This window comes from Benincasa hispida, chromosome 9 (genome assembly GCF_027475165.1).
Source record: "Benincasa hispida cultivar pf3 chromosome 9, pf3_genome.v1.1, whole genome shotgun sequence".
In the NCBI taxonomy this organism is placed as follows: domain Eukaryota; kingdom Viridiplantae; phylum Streptophyta; class Magnoliopsida; order Cucurbitales; family Cucurbitaceae; genus Benincasa; species Benincasa hispida.
Window position 1 is genome coordinate 13,156,911 of NC_143486.1, and position 18,235 is coordinate 13,175,145.

At 33.9% G+C, this 18,235-nt stretch overlaps 2 protein-coding genes across 3 annotated transcripts; one reads left to right on the forward strand and one right to left on the reverse strand.

Moving 5' to 3' along the window:
• Positions 1-6,836: 6,836 nt before the first annotated feature.
• Positions 6,837-11,534, reverse strand: LOC120086020 (SWAP (Suppressor-of-White-APricot)/surp domain-containing protein / D111/G-patch domain-containing protein). Its single transcript, XM_039042414.2, has 9 exons — positions 11,237-11,534; positions 10,072-10,499; positions 9,074-9,200; positions 8,810-8,913; positions 8,386-8,553; positions 8,037-8,171; positions 7,746-7,931; positions 7,289-7,467; positions 6,837-7,192 (listed from the first exon to the last, which is right to left on the reverse strand). Exons 2-9 carry the CDS (start codon positions 10,475-10,477, stop codon positions 7,166-7,168), a joined length of 1,332 nt encoding a protein of 443 aa, XP_038898342.1. The 5' UTR covers positions 10,478-10,499; positions 11,237-11,534; the 3' UTR covers positions 6,837-7,165.
• Positions 11,535-14,666: 3,132 nt separating this feature from the next.
• Positions 14,667-17,982, forward strand: AGL26 (tRNA (cytidine(34)-2'-O)-methyltransferase). Of its 2 annotated transcripts, none has more exons than XM_039042850.2 (7): positions 14,667-14,980; positions 15,094-15,197; positions 16,709-16,777; positions 16,881-16,939; positions 17,124-17,184; positions 17,329-17,382; positions 17,497-17,982. In XM_039042850.2, the coding sequence occupies exons 1-7, from the start codon at positions 14,797-14,799 to the stop codon at positions 17,776-17,778; spliced, it is 813 nt and encodes a 270-aa protein (XP_038898778.1). In that variant the 5' UTR covers positions 14,667-14,796; the 3' UTR covers positions 17,779-17,982. The 2 variants fall into 2 exon arrangements, with proteins under 2 accessions (XP_038898778.1, XP_038898777.1); XM_039042849.2 differs by having other exon boundaries at positions 14,691-14,980; positions 15,067-15,197.
• The last annotated feature ends 253 nt before the right edge of the window (positions 17,983-18,235 follow it).

Below are 18,235 nucleotides of genomic sequence, written 5' to 3' on the forward strand. Positions count from 1 at the left end.
GTGTGATTTTAGTCAAATAGGATGACATGACTTGCTAAGGTATCGGAGTGACCACTAATTAATCGCAACAACAAATGTGACTTGTGAAAACACTATATAGTTGATATATTATAGTGTAATATTATTACAATAATAATAATTTGTTGAATACTATATGTTAATTAAGTTAGACAATTTAATTCACCTATACTAGAAAATTCTTATGATTCTCACCATGATCAAGTTGATAGCATCAAGGATAATAGACAGCTAGATATCTCCACGATTTTATGATGTTATCTACGTTAGACATAAACTCTCGTGACCTTAATTATTTTTAGTTTCACTCATATAATTGCATACTATTGGAGATAGTTATCTTTACTTATATATCATAAATATTTTTGTTATAAATATGAGACTTTGGTCGCACTTGAACAAATAGGTACTTGATCTTGTTTAATTTAAATGTTAATCTACAAAGATACGTAGAGCATGCAATTAAAACCACACGTGTCGATACTTTAAAAAAAGATTTAAAACACATATTAACAACTTTAACTTTACCAACATTTTAAAAATAGAATAAAGGGGAAAAAAAGTAGTGAGTATTTTTAAGCACACTCATAAACAAGCTCCTAATATCTCCATTATCTAATTATGTTTGATAATGTAAATTAATCCACAAAAGCTCATGCACTTGAAAAGAAAAAAGAAAAAAATAACTCACACATCGCAATCCATCACCTAAAAAGGAAAATTAGAGCCCCATGACTCATGAGATCATATATATAAATAAATATATATATATATATAATTAGATATTTATATTACATAAGCCAAGTTGAAAATGGAAAATGGGTATTATTATAGAATATTCTCTCTTTTCTTTTTTCTTAAAGGAATTTAGCACATATGCTAAAGAGAAGCTAAAATAATTGAGATTCTAATTTTAAAATTTAAAATTTTAATTAAAAAAAATTGTTAGTATTGGTGGCGGGAAACATGGCCAAATTACAATAATGCCCTTAGCGGAGCCGCCGGAAAAGGGAGGTTCCGATCCCATTCATTCAACTTGCTTCAATTTTTTTGTTTTTTTAATGTTTATTATAATTTTTAAAAATTTTAAAGTCCACTTTCCAATCGCAGCCTTACAAAAAATGGTCAACGACTTGTCGTTTTTCTTTAATATTGGTCTGAACTTTGCGACATTGGCCGCCGACAACGCTTCAATTGTCGTCTGGATTGGGATCTGAGTACTACTGTTTGGATGCGCGAATAAGTTACACCTTAGCGCTGATAAGGACTCCCCCAATGTAAATGTTCACATTTTTCCATCCATTCCCATTTTAGATTCCGAACGAGTTCTCGAATAATTTTATTAACCGATTTTAAGAATGTTCGGACTTTTATATGAGGAAAAAGAAAATAATTGAAACTTGAATATGTATCATTATGTTAGAATATTTTTCTAAAATAACTTTTAATTATTTATCTACACACAACACATTATTATTCCCTTTTACAATTTTCAATTTCACGCAAACTTAAACAGTTATTTTTTCTTTAAAAAAAAAAAAAAATTGCTTACCTTCGAATTTTGAAGAATAAATGTGTTTTGGTCTCTCAGTTTTCAAAATATATATTTTTATTCCTTAAATTTTTAAATTTGGTGCATTTAGTCTAATTTTCAAAATATACCTTTTTAATCTCTAAATTTTTAAGAATATGTTAAAAAAATTCTTGAATTATTTTTTATTTTCAATTTATATAATTATATGAAATTTTAAATTATAAAAATATGTTTAAAAATAGAGGTGATCTTTAAAAAATTGATTTTAAATTTAAAATAATAATTAAAAAAAAAATCAATGCATGGACTTTTCAAAACCTATTTTTAAAAATTCAGGGGCTAAAAGGTATATTTTGAAAACTTAGAAACCAAACGCACATATTCTTTAAAATTCGAGGACTAAAAAGATAATGTTTCCTCTTTTTTTGTTTTTTTTTTTTTTTTACCTCTCTAAAAATGCAATGACAATCATATTGCGACATAAGAAGATAAAACCAACTTAGATAGATAATGATTATGTGCAACTCGAATACTTCATTTCTTTTAACATAAAATACCTCATATTTTTATTGTGTGCAGCTTGGACTACATAAAACTCAAGTTTTTTCTTTAAATTTATGTTTCATTTTTCCGAGGTCATCAATTTTCTAATTGTTATGCTACTTATTCCTAACTTGGAAATCAAACTACTAAGGCTATTAATTTGATCAACCTATGATGAATATTAACAACTATAAAAAAGAGGTCCACTTCAAATCATCCCAATGTCTATTTTTAGTTCAATTTTAGAAAAATTGATTCCCATAAAATATTAAGGGTTTCGACATAAAAGACTTAAAATAGGAACTATATAACATTATCTTTAACATTTTTTTTAGAACACTATTGGATTTTATTTTTTTCATTAATGTCAGTGGCTATTTACAACCTAGGCATTGGTCCCACACACAAATATATGTCTATCCTCTATGTAAGCCTTCATGCCCATCAATGTTTCTTTTTTTAAAAAAACAATTATTGACTCCTCCATCTCTTTTCGCTTTCCTCCTCCATCTTTTTTCTCCTTATGGCAATTTCATACCCCTCCATTGCTGTCGTTTACCCATTGGATTTGGCCGACCACCGCCGCTATCGTTCACTAGTCCGTCGTTCGTCGCCGCCGCCATTTTCCTGTTGGATTCGATCGTCGACTTCTGCACACCACTAACCACCGGCCGCCAAGGTAAGCCGCTAGTCGTCTTCTCGTTGATTCTCTCTCCCATTCACAGTTTGCTCCCTTCATTATCGTGCACCAAGATCCAATAGTCGTCTATACATATTTGTAGTGACCATGGCTGAAGAAGAATAAGAGATGAAGATTGGGAGTTATGTGTTATAAACCCCCATATGAAGATAGAGAGATAAAGATAGACTTTGTTCGTGCCGCCTATATAGATCTGCCGCACCAAGATTAAGGAGAACTTTTTTTTAACCCTAAATACATATGTTATTAACCTCAAGGGAATATGCATTCCTTTATTTGATATATATGAATTATATATTGTGGTATTGTTCACACGAGATTTCAAGAGAAATTTATTTCATGGAACTTGAACTTTGTATTTGTATTAATTTTGTGAAAAGTGAGTACAATCTCTAATACACAGTATTTTGATACTTTCAAAATAAACTATAAACTTTAAGCTAGTTGATCTTCTTAAATGACCGACCTTTGGGTTTGTTGATCTTTTTGGTGATCAGTCTGTGGCTTGTTGATCTTCTTGGGTGATCGGCCTTTAGGCTTGTTGATCTTCTTGGATGATCAGCTTTTGGGCTTGTTGATCTTCTTGGATGATCGGTCTTTGGGCTTGATGATCTTCTTGGATGATCGACCTTTAGGCTTGTTGATCTTCTTGGAGGATTGGTCTTTGGACTTGTTGATTTTCTTGGATGATCGGCCTTTGGGCTTATTGATCTTATTGGATGATCGCCCTTTGGGCTTGTTGATCTTCTTGGAGGATTAGTGTTCGCACGAGGCTTCTGGAGAAACTTGTTTCGTGGAGTTGAACTTGAGTTGGTGTTGATGTTAAGGTTGATTTAATGTGATGTAGTTCGATCTCTAGTACTTGGTTCTCTGATTCTCTCTTAGTTGGGTGAATGTGCTTGACTTGAAGAAGAAAAACACTGAACATTCTTGAAGTAGAAGTTTTGGAAGAGTCTTTGGGTCTTCAAGGATCTTCTATCTTCTAGGAGTGCAGCTTCATGAGTCTTGAGAGTCTTCTGCTTGTTGATGAATTCTCTCTAGGCTCTATGAATGTAGAAAATATTTGTATCTTCAAAGGAAAACTTGTATCTTCAAAGGATTTCAGTCTTCATAATGCTTGCATCTTCAAAGGACTTCAGTCTTCAAGATACTTGTATCTTCGAAATTGTAAAGAATTCTCTATAAGCTCTCTGGAGTATAGAATTGCTGACATCACAAATGAGAAGAACTTCTCTATTTATAGAGTTCTCTGCTGGAATTCATGGGCTTGGACTTGATCGGCCATGGGCCTAACTAATTGGATTTGGACCTTATTTGACATTTTGGTCAAATTAAGCCTATTTATGGGTTAAATTGGACTTTTAGCCCAAATAATAATATCAAATTGGACCGAAGTAATTTTATTCAATCCAACGGTTACGAAGGAAACATGTGGCATCATTGGACTTCGCCAATTTATATCTACAACTTCAATTTGGGACAAATGTCAACTTCTAATTAGTCTCAAATTCAATTATTTGGAATTTTGTCATTAATTTAGTAAATGACGTGGCAATTTGCGATCGGCCCAAAATTTCTCATTCAACAAGTATATACCGTTGTTTATTTGATATATACTGTGATTTATGTTGAATATTAAGTTAATATGTGATTTATATACGGTGGGATAACTGATAAAGAAATTCAATTAAACAATATATACTCTTAATTTTGTATATTGTAATATCTACTAATCTTAATTTTGTATATGTTCCAAGGTATATTTCAAGGTATTTATAAGAATATAAAAATTAGTTGAGTTCTTAAATTTTATGTATTGTGAAAGGGTTGGCAAAATTTTATGTATTGTGAAAGGATTGGCAAAATTCCCCGTGAAGAATCCCCGGTTTGACCGGAGAAAATTTTCGGGGCCTCATTTGGGGTCAGGGATGGTATCCCGCCCCGGCCCCGTCCCTGTCCCCGACCCCGACCCCGATTTGATATATTTTTATTTTTATAAATATATATTTATAATATATAAAATAATTTATTTATATATATGTTTATAATGTATAGTGTTGGATTGGAGCCCAATATTAAATATCCAATTTCCAGCTCTAAGCCCAATAATCAAGCCCAAACTTAAAAAACTAAAAAAAAAGACCCTAAATTAAATATGATAGGAGATTCCCTACGGGGAACTAGTAGGGGAATCACCGTCGTTGTCCCTGCCTTCAAATGGCGGGGACGGGGGCGAGGATGGAGTGAATTTTCCCCACGGGGCCGAAAACGGGGGACATCCTGCCTCGCCCTGGTCTTGTTGCCAACCCTTATTGTTATATATACAAATTTTGATGTGTTAGATTTCTACTTACTTAAATAGATATATATACTGTAAATGAAATTTATGATATATACTGCGATCTATGTTGAACATTAAGCCAATATTATTTATATATCGTAGTATATTTCATATATTAGATTATACGGTAATTTATGTCAAGCATTGAATCGAACTCTAATTTATATATTGTACTATATTTCGTATGTTGGTTAGAATATTTTCAAACACCTAACAAAAATGTTTTGAAGTATATTTTAAATAACAATAAATCTACTAAAAAAACCGTGAAACCAACGAAAGATAGAAAATAAAATTTCATTAAATGTAATTTATCCAAGAAATTTCTGTTTTTAGAAGTTAGTCCATTTCCTAATAATGCTTTTGTTTCCTCTCCCTTCCCCAACCAGGATCATAGTTCGAAAATAGGGTAAAAATTAGCCACAAAGGAATCTTAGTCATGATTAAGAAACTTCTTTTCTATTATTTTATACCTAATCTTCCTCAGATCTTACGCTTTTCAATCAAATATTAACCTTCAATAGAATGATTGAGAGTGGTCTACTGATGTATACGACCATCTCCATCAAAATTGAATAGAATCAGAGATTGAATTGCAAATTTGGACTAAGAATAGGGGATTTGCCATCAGTCCTCATCTTAATGGTTTAGATATGCTATTAAAAGAAGTTAATTTTTTGTTTTGTCTCAGTAATGATCCTCATCAAAATAAGCCATTAAAACAATTGGTCAAAAAAAGATGATACTTATAAAAGGTAAAAAACTTTGAAGGCTATTTCTAATCGTTTCGAAAAACGACCCAAAAACTTCTGCTCATGGCTAATCAACTTCCTAACCACGATACGCCAATTCCTGGCCGAGACAAACCACTTCTCAAGTGAGATTCTTCTAATGCTTAGTAAATTGTCTTATTTCATCTCTGTAGAACTTTTGCTCAAACAGAACAAGGGAGAAGCAATATTGACGACATTAGTGGAGGTAGGAAATGCGTGGTTAAAAAACTAGCAAATTCACCAAAACTAAAAATATAATTTTGAACCCATAAAGTGAATTCAATAATTAAGAAGAGAATGATATGAAAATGACACGAAAAAAATCCTATAGTTTGAAAGATGACATGAAGCCAAAAAAAAGTGTACAGATTTTGTAAAGAGAATGCTATCAAATATGTGACATGAAGCCAATAAAAAGTATGCGTATTTTGTAAAGAGAATACCGTCAAGTATGTACTGCATGAGAATATATGATATCAAACTTTATTGAACGTAAAAATTAAGCTTGCCACCTTTTAGAAGAGTTATTTAAGACAATTTGAAGACTTTCTACATTTTTAGTTTTCCATTTTGACTAATTAATTGGTATGCAATTATGTTCTAATTGGTCCACGCACAATCTTTTGACCTATAAAATGACTAATAATTCTCTTCAAAACTCATATTATGAATCTTAAAAAGCTTATGCTTAATCAACTCATTTGGTATTGTCTTTTCTTTCAAACCTTGCTTTACATTTGATGTCTAAATCAATTCATTGGATTAATTTTGATCAAGCTAATTATGGAGTGAATTGTTTTAGGATCTAAGAGTACCATCATAAACTCTAAGTTGACATCTAACTAATATTGCATGCGCTTATCACTCTTAAGAACCACAGAATGATACTCCAGTAAGCCAAGGAAAGTGAGAGAAAAACGCGATAAATGCTTGAAGTTATGCATATTTATCAACAAAAACAGATCGAGTCCAGTATACTCATTAAGCACAAGAGGTTTTAAAACAAACCCCGAACCCAACCCCGTCTCCCACACCCACACCGCAAGGGTTTTTTTTAAAAATAAAAATTTTAAAAATAAAAAAGGAAACAATGACAAGACAAAAAGAACTACGTCTATTATCTATTTATTGAGTTAAGACATTAATTATGCCACAATAGATCAAGATAATTTCCATTCCCACCATGTAGTTTGCCTTTTCTCATAATTTTCAAACGTAGCCAGAACGATCATAGTGCCTTGCAGAACCATCATCAGTCAATAGTATGCTTTCCGAGGGTTATTCTACGAAAACCAAAAAATATGGCATCAAAACTACTTGATTAACATAGGCATTCAAGTAAGCAACTTCAAACTAAAATGGGTGTGATAAACAAATACCAGTGGATTTGGTCTGTAACGATAACCAAGCATCATGCGCTTCTTGTACTGCTCGTATATATCGTCTTCGGGAGTCACCTCACCAGGTTGATGGGCTCCAACACCCAAGTTATTCGTCTTTACATCACCTGCCATTATAGGATCGGCAATACCACTCTTGGAGCTTCCCAGACCCTCACCTGCGATTCTCTTGCGGGTATTAGAAGGTTTCCTCCAATTACCAAATGAATTTTCAAAGGAACGGGAATCATAATCTGAACTTTTGGTTCAATGTAAGCTCCAGGAAAAGTAGTGACTTGTCAAAACCTTTCGCAAGATGAACTTAAAGATAGATCTAATTAAGAATTCTAGAGCCTGGCATTGTTAAGTCCAATGGTCCATCTACTGACCCATGTGAAATGTGACCTGTGGTGTGTCAGCAAAAAGATGGGGGGAGAGAGAGAGAGGGAGAGAGAACCTTCTTTCCATCCCATTTTAGATAGGAGTCTGTGCCCAACATTATCAGCCTGAATTTTAGCCTTATCAGCGGCTTCTCTAGAATATTTCCGGGCAGATGCATCATTGCATGTAGCTAAGAACTTTTCAAGCTCCTCGTGGGGAATGAAGTCACCCATGTGATGCCCCCTTTTCCCTAAAGCTGAAGCTGCATAGCACCCCCAAAATAGAAAAGGAAGTTAAAGCAATAACACTACTAATGCCAAAAGCTACATAAATAATGGTCAACCAGGTACACCACAGCAGGTCATACCTTGAAGAGACGCAGGAGGTGGCATTTCATCTTTCGACTGTTTAGGTTGTCTCATCCTCTCTTCGCGAGCAGCTTTCTTCATGTAGAATTCCATCATTGCAATTGGATCTCCACTTGGTGGTGGCCTAACTTCACCTTAAAACGTGAAAACCACACATCAAGTACAATGTCAATTCATTGAACATAGTGAGCACTAAACAGCCTCCCGATGAATTTCTCAGACAATTTCGGACATAAGATGCCCATTTTACCTACTCTCTCTCATCCCCCACAACAAAAGGAAGGGGAAGAGCAGCACCTTACTTTGAATATTACAAGACGAAAGAAAGTCACGGTGTCAAATAGTTACCTGTTCTTTCAGGCCATGGCGTAGCATTAGATGAACCTACAGAAGTCCTTGAATCCTCAGATGGTTCATACAAAGCAGAGGCAGGGGTTTGATAATTTGATGAGGAAGACTGCTGGAGAGATTTCTGGAAACCAGTCCTTGGCTTAGAAGTTAGCACGCTCCCACCATCTACAGATAGAAAGAGCAAAATGTATGTGAAAAACAATTACTCCCAATGAGATCAAGTTATTCAGGAAAAACCCCACAAGAAAAATAAGATGAGAAGTCTTATCCAAGAATAAAATTCCCCAATTTGAACATTTAAAATTCGTCCAGTTTAAGAGTACGCAACAAAAACTAACACCAGAATGCGACACAAATTTCATTAATGACACCAATTCTTGTTTTCAAAGGATAATATGAGAATCAAGAGAGAAGCCCAAACCATTGGATGATTTGAGTTCGATAGTCTGTGAAAGAGCTTTTTCTTCTTGAGCTAGCTGATATTCATAGTATTTGTAATCTGCAGAACTCTCATCAAACAGAAATCTGCAAAGATTAATTAATAGATATTTTGTTAAAAATTCATTTTTGGAAAGCTAAGCATCGAATAACCAATGAAGCCATAGATACAAGAAAGCAGTAGCAGAAACGGAATTGTTAAGAAAAAACAATGCATGGAAACTTTTAAAGCACAACAAGAACGTACTTAAAAGGTGTATCTCCAGGATTTTTTTGGCGAGTAACATGCTCAAATTGCCTTCCATGTTTAGCCACAAAACTTGCTAGCTTGTCGGCAACTTTCTTCACTGTAGGATCACTTGGTGAAGGTGGTGCTGCATATCACTTATAAAACTGATTAATACCAAGAGCATGAACAAGTGAATGCAAATTACTCTTGCAGCAGGCTGCTACATATTCCAATTCTTTCATTGAACATCTCTTCCACCAATGTTGAAAGGTATTAAAGGTATACACTGCATTCATGAGACAAGAAATTTTCAAGAGTGCTTTGTACTCTACATCTGAAGAAGTCCAAGTTTTACAAGAGATCTAAACTCACGGTCCCAACAAAAGCCAATGCAGTTAACTGAAGGAAAATGGATTATGACCTACATGTTAATTCTATAATGCCCCAAGCCCCCAATAGAACAAAATGGTTTTCGGTAGATTCAAGAACAACGTACAACTCTCTGTGCAAAAACTGTCGGTAAAAAGATGAAGGGTGAAGATGCAATCGGGAAGAAATCTTCCATAGACCAATTTAAATTAGAAAACAGAAAGGCAGAATACAGACAGGAAAGAAGCACGCTGAACCATAGTTCTTTTCAACTTGAAACAATTGAGGTCTGACATTCTTAGGGACTTAAAATTGAAAACTATATATAAGTTATTTACTCACCTCCCTATGCCAAATAATTTTCCAACAACGGTAGATAACAGTTATTCAGGACAATAACTTGAGTGAACTTGTCAATAAAAGATATAAAAACAAGCCAACAGATAGATGCTAGCCATGCTCCAGGATGACAGAAGATGGATCATGATTGAACATGCATATAACAGGACAGCTGAAATTAAGTAACTAATTCACCGCAGCAACCAGAAAAGCCCTTAAACAGACCAGGTTTATTGGTTTACAAACTCTGGCAGATACTCGCCATTGATCCCAACAAGAAAGGAGTGTCAGTATAAAGTAGTAATTACCATCACCAGATTGAATTACTGGCTGCTCAGTAACATCTTGTGGACCTAACTTTTGACGCTTCTCTGGTAGATGATCAGATGCATCTACCAGATCAGATTCATCTTCATCCTCATCTTCTCCTAACTTTACAGAAGGTGCCACAAGCTTAGACTTCTGCTTCAAGCTGAAAGAAAGTTTTCCAGTTGGAGCAGTCTTACGAATCTCACCACCCTTAAACTGCATACTAGTTTTACTACTGGCATTGTGTGGAATAGAAGTCCCAGCTATAATCTTGATTGGTTTTGGCTCCTCAGAGGTAGCACCTTTATCCTTATCCTTCTCACCATTTTTCTGTTGGAGTTGTTTAAACCTTTCCATAAAGGAACCATCGTTGACAAAAAGAGTAGGGGGCATTCCTTTGTCCATGGAAGCACAATGAGTACACGGGCTGCTTACAATGAATCATCATTAGAAAGACAAGCAACCAGACATTTTAAATGATGAAGTAAAACAAGAGAACCAAACTTAGCAGGACAACCCTTGAAACAAAAACAAAACATAACATTCAAATCACACAGGGAAAAAAGATATCCCAAAGGATAAATGAAAAACTTCTCCCTTCAAACAGCCCCCGACTTCTTCACTAATTAAACATAATATTGTTAATCCCACACCTCTGGGTAAAGAGAAAACAAAATATACACAAAAAATGTCCAATCTATTAGAAAAATAAGGCTCACACGGACGAATTGATATTAACAATCGTCAAGAAATTCTCTTGACACAATCTGCTTAAGCATGGGTCTTTTTCGTAATCGAACACCGATCAAAAACTCATGGAAGTTAACCGACCAAATCAAAAACAGGGAATATTAAATAAAAATTTAAAACAATCAAACTGCAGAGAACGATTAACAAATACCACACCAATATTTCCGACGATGCAGGTAAAAATCACGAGAACCCACATCAAAATTTGCGAGCGTAGTGCAGAAACAGCACAAAAACATCCGCGTAATAAAAGTGAAACCATATCAAAGGGGAAAAAAAACCCTAGCTCCAGAACCTAAAAGCCCGCGAAGAACAATCACAACCAAAAGTGAAAAGACAAGCAAATACAGAATCCAAAACAACCGAAAGAGTAACTAAAATTATTTAACGGATCAAAATGAATGGAGAACTAACCCAAACGCTCTGCGGAACAATCTTGAATCTGAGAATAGAAATCCAAACCTTCCGGTTCGACTGCAAAACTGGATGGCGGTTGGTTTCCGCTAGCGCCGATTAAGGATCGGAAGATGAATTTGAAAAACAATCGAATTGAACAAAATCATGAACTGACCCGAAGGCTGGGCAATTTGTGTTTGGCGCAGAAAAGTGAAGTAGAGGAGAAGGCCTTTCCGTTCGTTCGTGGTTCATTAATATAAATATAAAAGGAAAATTTTCGGTTCCGTATCAGATGTCCGAAATTCGATTAAATAACATAAAAAAGAAAAGGTATGTGGCTTATTTATAAAACCAACCCTATACTTTAGGTTATTTGTAAGTTGCACCCCCCTCTCTCTCTCTCTCTTTTTTTTTTTTTCCTTTTTCCTTTTTCAATTTTTAATAAAAACTCTAAAGTCAATTTAGATTCTAAAATCGTTGTTGTATAACTTTTATATGGGTTCACTTTCTTATTTTGTTATTATTTAAAAAAAAAAAAAACTTAATTTGTCTTCCCAGCAAAATTCTTATATTAAAAAAGCGTTATTTTCAAGTATAAAAAATTAAATCAAAATATTTATAAATAGTAACATGATAGACTACAATAGATAGTGATAGATTATGGTATAGTCTATTGCTATCTATTAAGGTCTATGATTATATGTGATATTTTATTATTCTTTACAAATATTTTTAGTAATTTTATCATTTAAAATAATTTTATATTAAAAAAATCTATTTTAATATTTATTAATTAATTTTATTTTATATATGTGTAAGTATTTAGGTTAGTTTAACTAATTGCATGACATGCATGAAAACCTATGATATTAATTTGGTTGTTTAAAATTGTGTTTTTTCGTACTCATCATCAAACCAAAATAAGATTTTTTTTTTCAACATATAATTTATTCATAAAATTATAAAGCTTGCCTCTAAATTTGATAATTTGTCTAAATTTTATCTAATCCGACCTTGGCAATTGTGTTTGACTTCAACACCACACGTGGGATTAAGGATACATAGCTTTGACCACTTAATCGAGATTCGAGAATATATGTCCAAACCAGTTAACCAATAATTATTAAAATAACTTAATTCACTGTTGTGACATATGCTAACTCGAGACCAATCCAATTCATCATATATTAATAACCTCTCATACGTCAACCTAACACATACTCAACTAGTTTAGATATATACCTTTGATTCAAGACATTAAAAATTCAAATTTTTTCAACAACTTTTGTCAAGAAAAAGAAAGGAAAAAAAAAAAATAGACTCTTTAGATAAATAACAACTCTGGGTTTAGGATTGTTTTGATTACAGGTTTGTTGTATCTTAATTGATATGTCTTTACAGTCTCGAAAGTATATAATAAGTTCATAAACGTTGACCAACATGATCATCCTAGATTTCCTAAACTTTTTATATTGTAAATTTAATCTTTAAATAATCAAATAATATTTAGGGACCGATTATTTCGCGGGCATCCTAGATTCTCATGAAGTGGTCATCTGTGTTTGTTTTGTGGTATTGTGAGATGTCTGACATCTAAATATTCAATCAGACATCCTATGATGCCCAAATGGAGGGCATCTGAAGAGTTTGGGATGCATTATTGAAAAATGAGTTTTCTAGATTCCCAAATTGAGGGCATCCCCAATTTACTTTTTTATTTTATTTTACATATATATTAATTTTAATTTGCATTATATAATTAAAATAAACACTTTCAACTATGTATATCATCTATTTTTAGTTATATCATAATTCTCATTATTTTTTTAGGAATATATTCAAATTCAACTTGATATTTATTTTATAAAAAAGCTTAAATTATGATATATTATTTTGTTAAAAAAAATAACATATAAAATAATATAAATTTTATTAATTTAAAAAGAAATTCAAATTGTAAAAACAAATATGTTATATAAGTTCAAGTCATATTCAATTAATTATAAAGTAATAAATAGTTGTAAGGGCATTATTGGAGTTTTATAAAAATTTAAGATAATCCTGAGTATAAATCCTACAAAACAAATACACTTATCAAAATTTCCCAGCTTACAAAACAAATACGATGATCTAAAGATATCGGATATCTATAATTTTAGGCATATAAGATTTTGGTTATCTTCATTCTCAAACAAAAATAAACCACCGTTTAGGGTTTTATTATGCACAACAATAAAAATACATAGAAACTTATTACCCTTTCTCATTTCTAAGACAAAATAACAGGAAAATTTGTACGGATGACCCACTTTTTGGGCCCAAAATGTCAAATGACCTATTTTTTAAAAATAATGTCAATTGACCCTTTGCTGACATCATTGGCATACCAGATTATGCAAATGTCTTCACCTCTTTGTCTTTTTACTCTTCTACTTGTGTTGATTGTGTCTTAAACTGATCGGTAATGGGGATAGGGTGGGTCGTTATGGGGCTTAAAAATATTGTGAACCTATGATTTTTTATTTATTATTTTTTTTGGCTTTTTAGCTTTCGATGTGTTCTGAGATTAAAAACTAGTAGAAAGAGAGAATGTGAGTGAAATAAGTGAGAGTGAAATCAATGAGAGCGACACCAGCGAGACAATGTTTAAAGAAAATCTTTCTTTTCGAAAGGGAGAGAGAGCGAGAGAGAGAAAGGGAGAGAGCGAGAGAGAGAAAGAGATAGAGTAAGAGATAAACATTTTGTTAACTATTTATTATTTTTTTTTTTGTCTTGCTCTCTTAGAAATCCACCGAATAAAAGGAAATAACAAATAAAACAAGTTTATACAGTGAATTTCTCGATAAATAAATTGGCACTTAGAAATCCAAACTTCTACGTTCTAAATGTAACAATGTGGAAGGAGATTATAAATTGCAGCAAGCAAAGGCAAAATAGCTAAACAATAACATACATCAATTTTTTTTTTATAATAATTAAAACAGAGCTCAAAAACATGAATCTCTCGTCCCACATGCCTATTACATGAATCTATCGCTCTCTCTCTCTTTCTCTCTCTCTCCCTTTCACTCTTTCGCCCTCTCTCCCTTCGGAAGAGAGAGATTTTCTTTAGATATTGTTTCGCTAGTCTTGCTCTCTCTGGTGTCGTTCTCGCCAATTTCACTCATATTTTCTCTTTCTGCTCGTCTTCAATCTCATAACACATCGAGAATAAAAAAAACAAACAAAAAATCATAGGTTCACAATATTTCTAAACACCAAAACGACCCACCCTATCCCCATTACTAATCAGTTTAAGACACAATCGGCACGAATAGAAAGATAAGAAAACAAAGAGGTGAGGGCATTTACATAATCTGGTATGATGATAATATCAATCGAGGGATAATTGACATTATTTTAGAAAAAATAAGTCATTTAACCTTTTGAGCCCAAAAAATAGCCATGTGTACAAATTTCCTCAAAATAACTACAAAACCCGTAAGTTCCCTACCTTCGAAACGAACTTAGAGAGGCACAAAGTATAGAAGAAGAGCGGCAGCAAGAAGGAAGAAGAAGAAGAAGATTGTTCTGCTAAGATGCCATTAATGGACACAGCAACAGTCACTCTCAGAACTTTAAACCCATTTCCCCCTTTTCAACTACGCTCATCGAGGCCTCATCATCTTCTTCGCCCTCACTGCTTCTCCCATTTCACCAACAAACAGCACAATCCATCTTCTTCCTCCTCCTTCCACCGGCTTCTCCCCTTCTGCTCCTTATGTAAGTATCTATCTGTAATTAAATGTTCTTACATCCTATGGACTCTGTAATTTCGGCTGTCAATTGAGTTGAAAGCGCCTTTTTAGTTTGGTTTTGCTGTGTTAATGGCGCAGCTGAAAGAGTGGAGGGTTCTGGTTCCCTTCCGAGTGGTGTTGGTGAGGCCGTTAATGGGGTTTCCCAGCCAAAGCTTCTTCAAGTTGTATTAGTTTCTCCCTTGGTAATTATTTAAACATAGAACAAGTTCCCTTGCTTAGTTTATTCTTTTTCTTGCTCTTCTTTTCTGCATTTTCTTGCAAGCCATCGCTATCTTTAGTTTGTTTGTGTTTCTATCTGTATCTGGGGATTTGTACAGCTTGACTTAACATTTTGAAGAAGTTTCATATCGCTTTAAGCTTTGTTTGATTGTCAAGGACGAAATTTCACATGATTGAAAATTTTGATCAGATGTGAAGTGGCAGTACTTTTAAGAACTTCAGCTGTAACGTGTAGTCAATAGAGTAGGTTAGGTTCAAGAGTTTTTTGGGCATGGACGACCCAAATTTGGCTGTGCAAATGTCAAATAACTAATTCTGAAAACTAACATTTTTCTTAAGTTACAAAGCATCAATGAATGTTAAATTCTCCTTAGAGCGCATTTGCATTCCCGGGTTCGCACCCTTCGCAAATTGACGAGACCCCGAACGTGATATGAAGGTGCATTGTGATTTTATAAGAATAAGAATTCTTGCCCATTATAAAATTTCACGATTTTATGACTTCTATTGAAAGTGAAATCGCATTAGGGTCTCATCAATTCGCGATGGGTGAGACCCGCAATCACAAATGGGCAATTTAAAATTAGCCGTTTCAAAAGGTTAGTATTCATTATTTTTAGAATTCAGGTCATTTGACATTAGTGAGACCAAATTTGGGTCATTCGTACAAAAATCAGCTTAATAAGAAAAAACCTTTAATATCTCTGGGTTCTCGGGATCGGGCTGGGCGTGGTTGCCCCTCAATTAATGGGGGTAAGACCCTTGATACCGGGTTACCAAAACATATAGGGTAGCTTTTCCTAGATTCTGGATGTTCTTTGAAAGGATGTACTCCAGATTTACTTTGAATTTTTCAATAAGACAAACAAAAGAAATTCAGAGGATATTGGCACAGGGAAATTTGCTGACATTCCAGTGGGTGTTTTGTTTGAAAACAAATTAATAGGGACTAGGGAGCCTTTAGTTAGATATTTGCATCAATCTCTGTCGTGTGCATAAGGTTGATGGTAAACTAGAGACCTTAGGTGGTATCATCGGATGATTATCAAGTTGGAATTAGTAGAGCTGCTGGCACTTAATGCCTGATTCGCAACAGTCGTCTTCAAGTTGAGATGTGAGGGTTGAGACAGCATCTTGTCGAAATTTCAATAGAATGCTCGTAAACTTGTCAAGCAGTTGATGTCATATTAGAGCAAAAGGTTGTGTGATGTTAATGGTAAACTTTTATTTTGGTCGATATCAAATGCTTCTAGTATATTTCTTCCAAATTGAATTCTACTTCTAACAAAATACAAAATCCACATTGTGTGTACATACAGTACAACTTATTAGTTTGTATATCATGGCACGAGTTGTATGCAGTTGTGTGAAACACGGTGAATGCCGAATCGTAATTTCTCCATTTTCCTTTTGGGTTGCAGACAACCTCAAAATTCCTCAAGGATGGCTCTGAGATTTCTGTTGTCCTTGACAGATTCCTGGGAACACTGGTAGCATTGCCAGAACATGTGCGGCATCAGCTGTTGGACTACATCTAGTTGGGGTTAGTATTGTAACATCTCTACTTCGAGTGCAATCGTTCTGATTTCCCCCTCAAAAATCTTTTTTTGGAGCTGCTGTTGACTTTAATAACTTATCTTTCTCAGCCATTGGGATTTAAGGTAGATGACACGAAGTTAAAGCGGGCTGGTTTGGATTATTGGCCGTATCCCATGATGCATTCTATACATGATTCTTGTGCTCTCATTTACAGTTAAATAACAGGAATTCGAGTTCTTTGAATGTTGGAAAATTGTACTTTACGTTTTCTTGAACTGTTTGAGTTTTCTATTTCGTGCTGCCACTGTACATATAGTTCAATGTTTTCGAGTTTTAACATCGTATTTTAGATACGTCGTCGTTAAAATTCATCACACGTGGGCAGACTTTCGAGACTACTTTATGAAACAGGTAATCTTCATTGCTTTTGTCTCATGTCTGCATAGAAAATGTGAACAAAATTCTATTTGCTTAGCGATTCTATGAGTTTCTTCCTCTTTGCATCCTGGATTGTTGAGACTATGTCTACCGACCCAATTGATATGATGTATACAGGAAGGAGAAAAGCGGCTGCTAGCATTTACAAAGAGAGGAACTACACTTCACTCGGTGAGTGCCCATTTCTTTGATGTTCTCTATACGGGTCTTATGAAATGTCGATCGCTCATGGGCTAGGGAAGGATTTTGAGTAACAATGGTTGTTCTCTTTTTTCATTTCTGCAGGATTTTTCATACAAGCGGGGCGATTACTTGTTGTTTGGCTCGGAAACTAGTGGCTTACCAGCCGAAGCTCTTGAGGACTGCAAAAACCAGCCATTTGGGGGAGGGACTTTAAGAATTCCAATGGTTGAAACTTATGTTAGATGCCTCAATCTCTCGGTAAGTGTTGGTATTGCCATATATGAAGCTTCAAGACAACTAAATTACGAGCAACTACAGCAGGTTGGATCAGAGAGTTGTACTGGCAATGAACAATCTATCATTACAGAAGATCTTTTTGCTTGATTCTTGGATATGAAATTTTGTACCATTTTAAATTTATTTGGAAACTATAACAGAAACATTGTTTACCCTATGGTCTTAAAGTTGATTCATTGCATGATGCTGTTATATTGCTGTTTTGTTATATTTTGTAATGTTAACCTGTTTTTCAATTCATGATTGTATTTCACCTTACTTTAATGTGACCATAAGAGTTCTTGTAGATTATTATTTGGTTTAAATCCTATTTTGGACTCTAAACTTTCTTATTTGTTTTATTTGTTCTTAAATTTTCAAAAAATAATTATTTTTATCTCCCAATTTTTGTAATGTCTATTTTATTCTTTAAACTTAGGGTACGTTGATCAAACCATAATGAAAATTGACATAATTGGAATGAGATTTTATTGATGGATGAATCGTAATAGATCTGAATTGCATATATAATTGGATTACTTTTGATTGCATTTACTTAGAATTA

What these genes read in the sequence shown, in the direction of transcription:
- AGL26 (XM_039042849.2), top strand. Translation starts at nt 14,797, where the DNA reads ATGCCATTAATGGACACAGCAACAGTCACTCTCAGAACTTTAAACCCA. An exon ending in TTGTATTAGTTTCTCCCTTG is followed by an intron (nt 15,198 to 16,708) that starts GTAATTATTTAA and finishes TGTCCTTGACAG; the next exon opens with ATTCCTGGGAACACTGGTAG. An exon ending in TTGGACTACATCTAGTTGGG is followed by an intron (nt 16,778 to 16,880) that starts GTTAGTATTGTA and finishes TATCTTTCTCAG; the next exon opens with CCATTGGGATTTAAGGTAGA.
- LOC120086020 (XM_039042414.2), bottom strand. Translation starts at nt 10,477, where the DNA reads ATGGACAAAGGAATGCCCCCTACTCTTTTTGTCAACGATGGTTCCTTT. An exon ending in ACCTCCTGCGTCTCTTCAAG is followed by an intron (nt 7,932 to 8,036) that starts GTATGACCTGCT and finishes GGTGCTATGCAG; the next exon opens with CTTCAGCTTTAGGGAAAAGG. An exon ending in GTTACAGACCAAATCCACTG is followed by an intron (nt 7,193 to 7,288) that starts GTATTTGTTTAT and finishes TGGTTTTCGTAG; the next exon opens with AATAACCCTCGGAAAGCATA.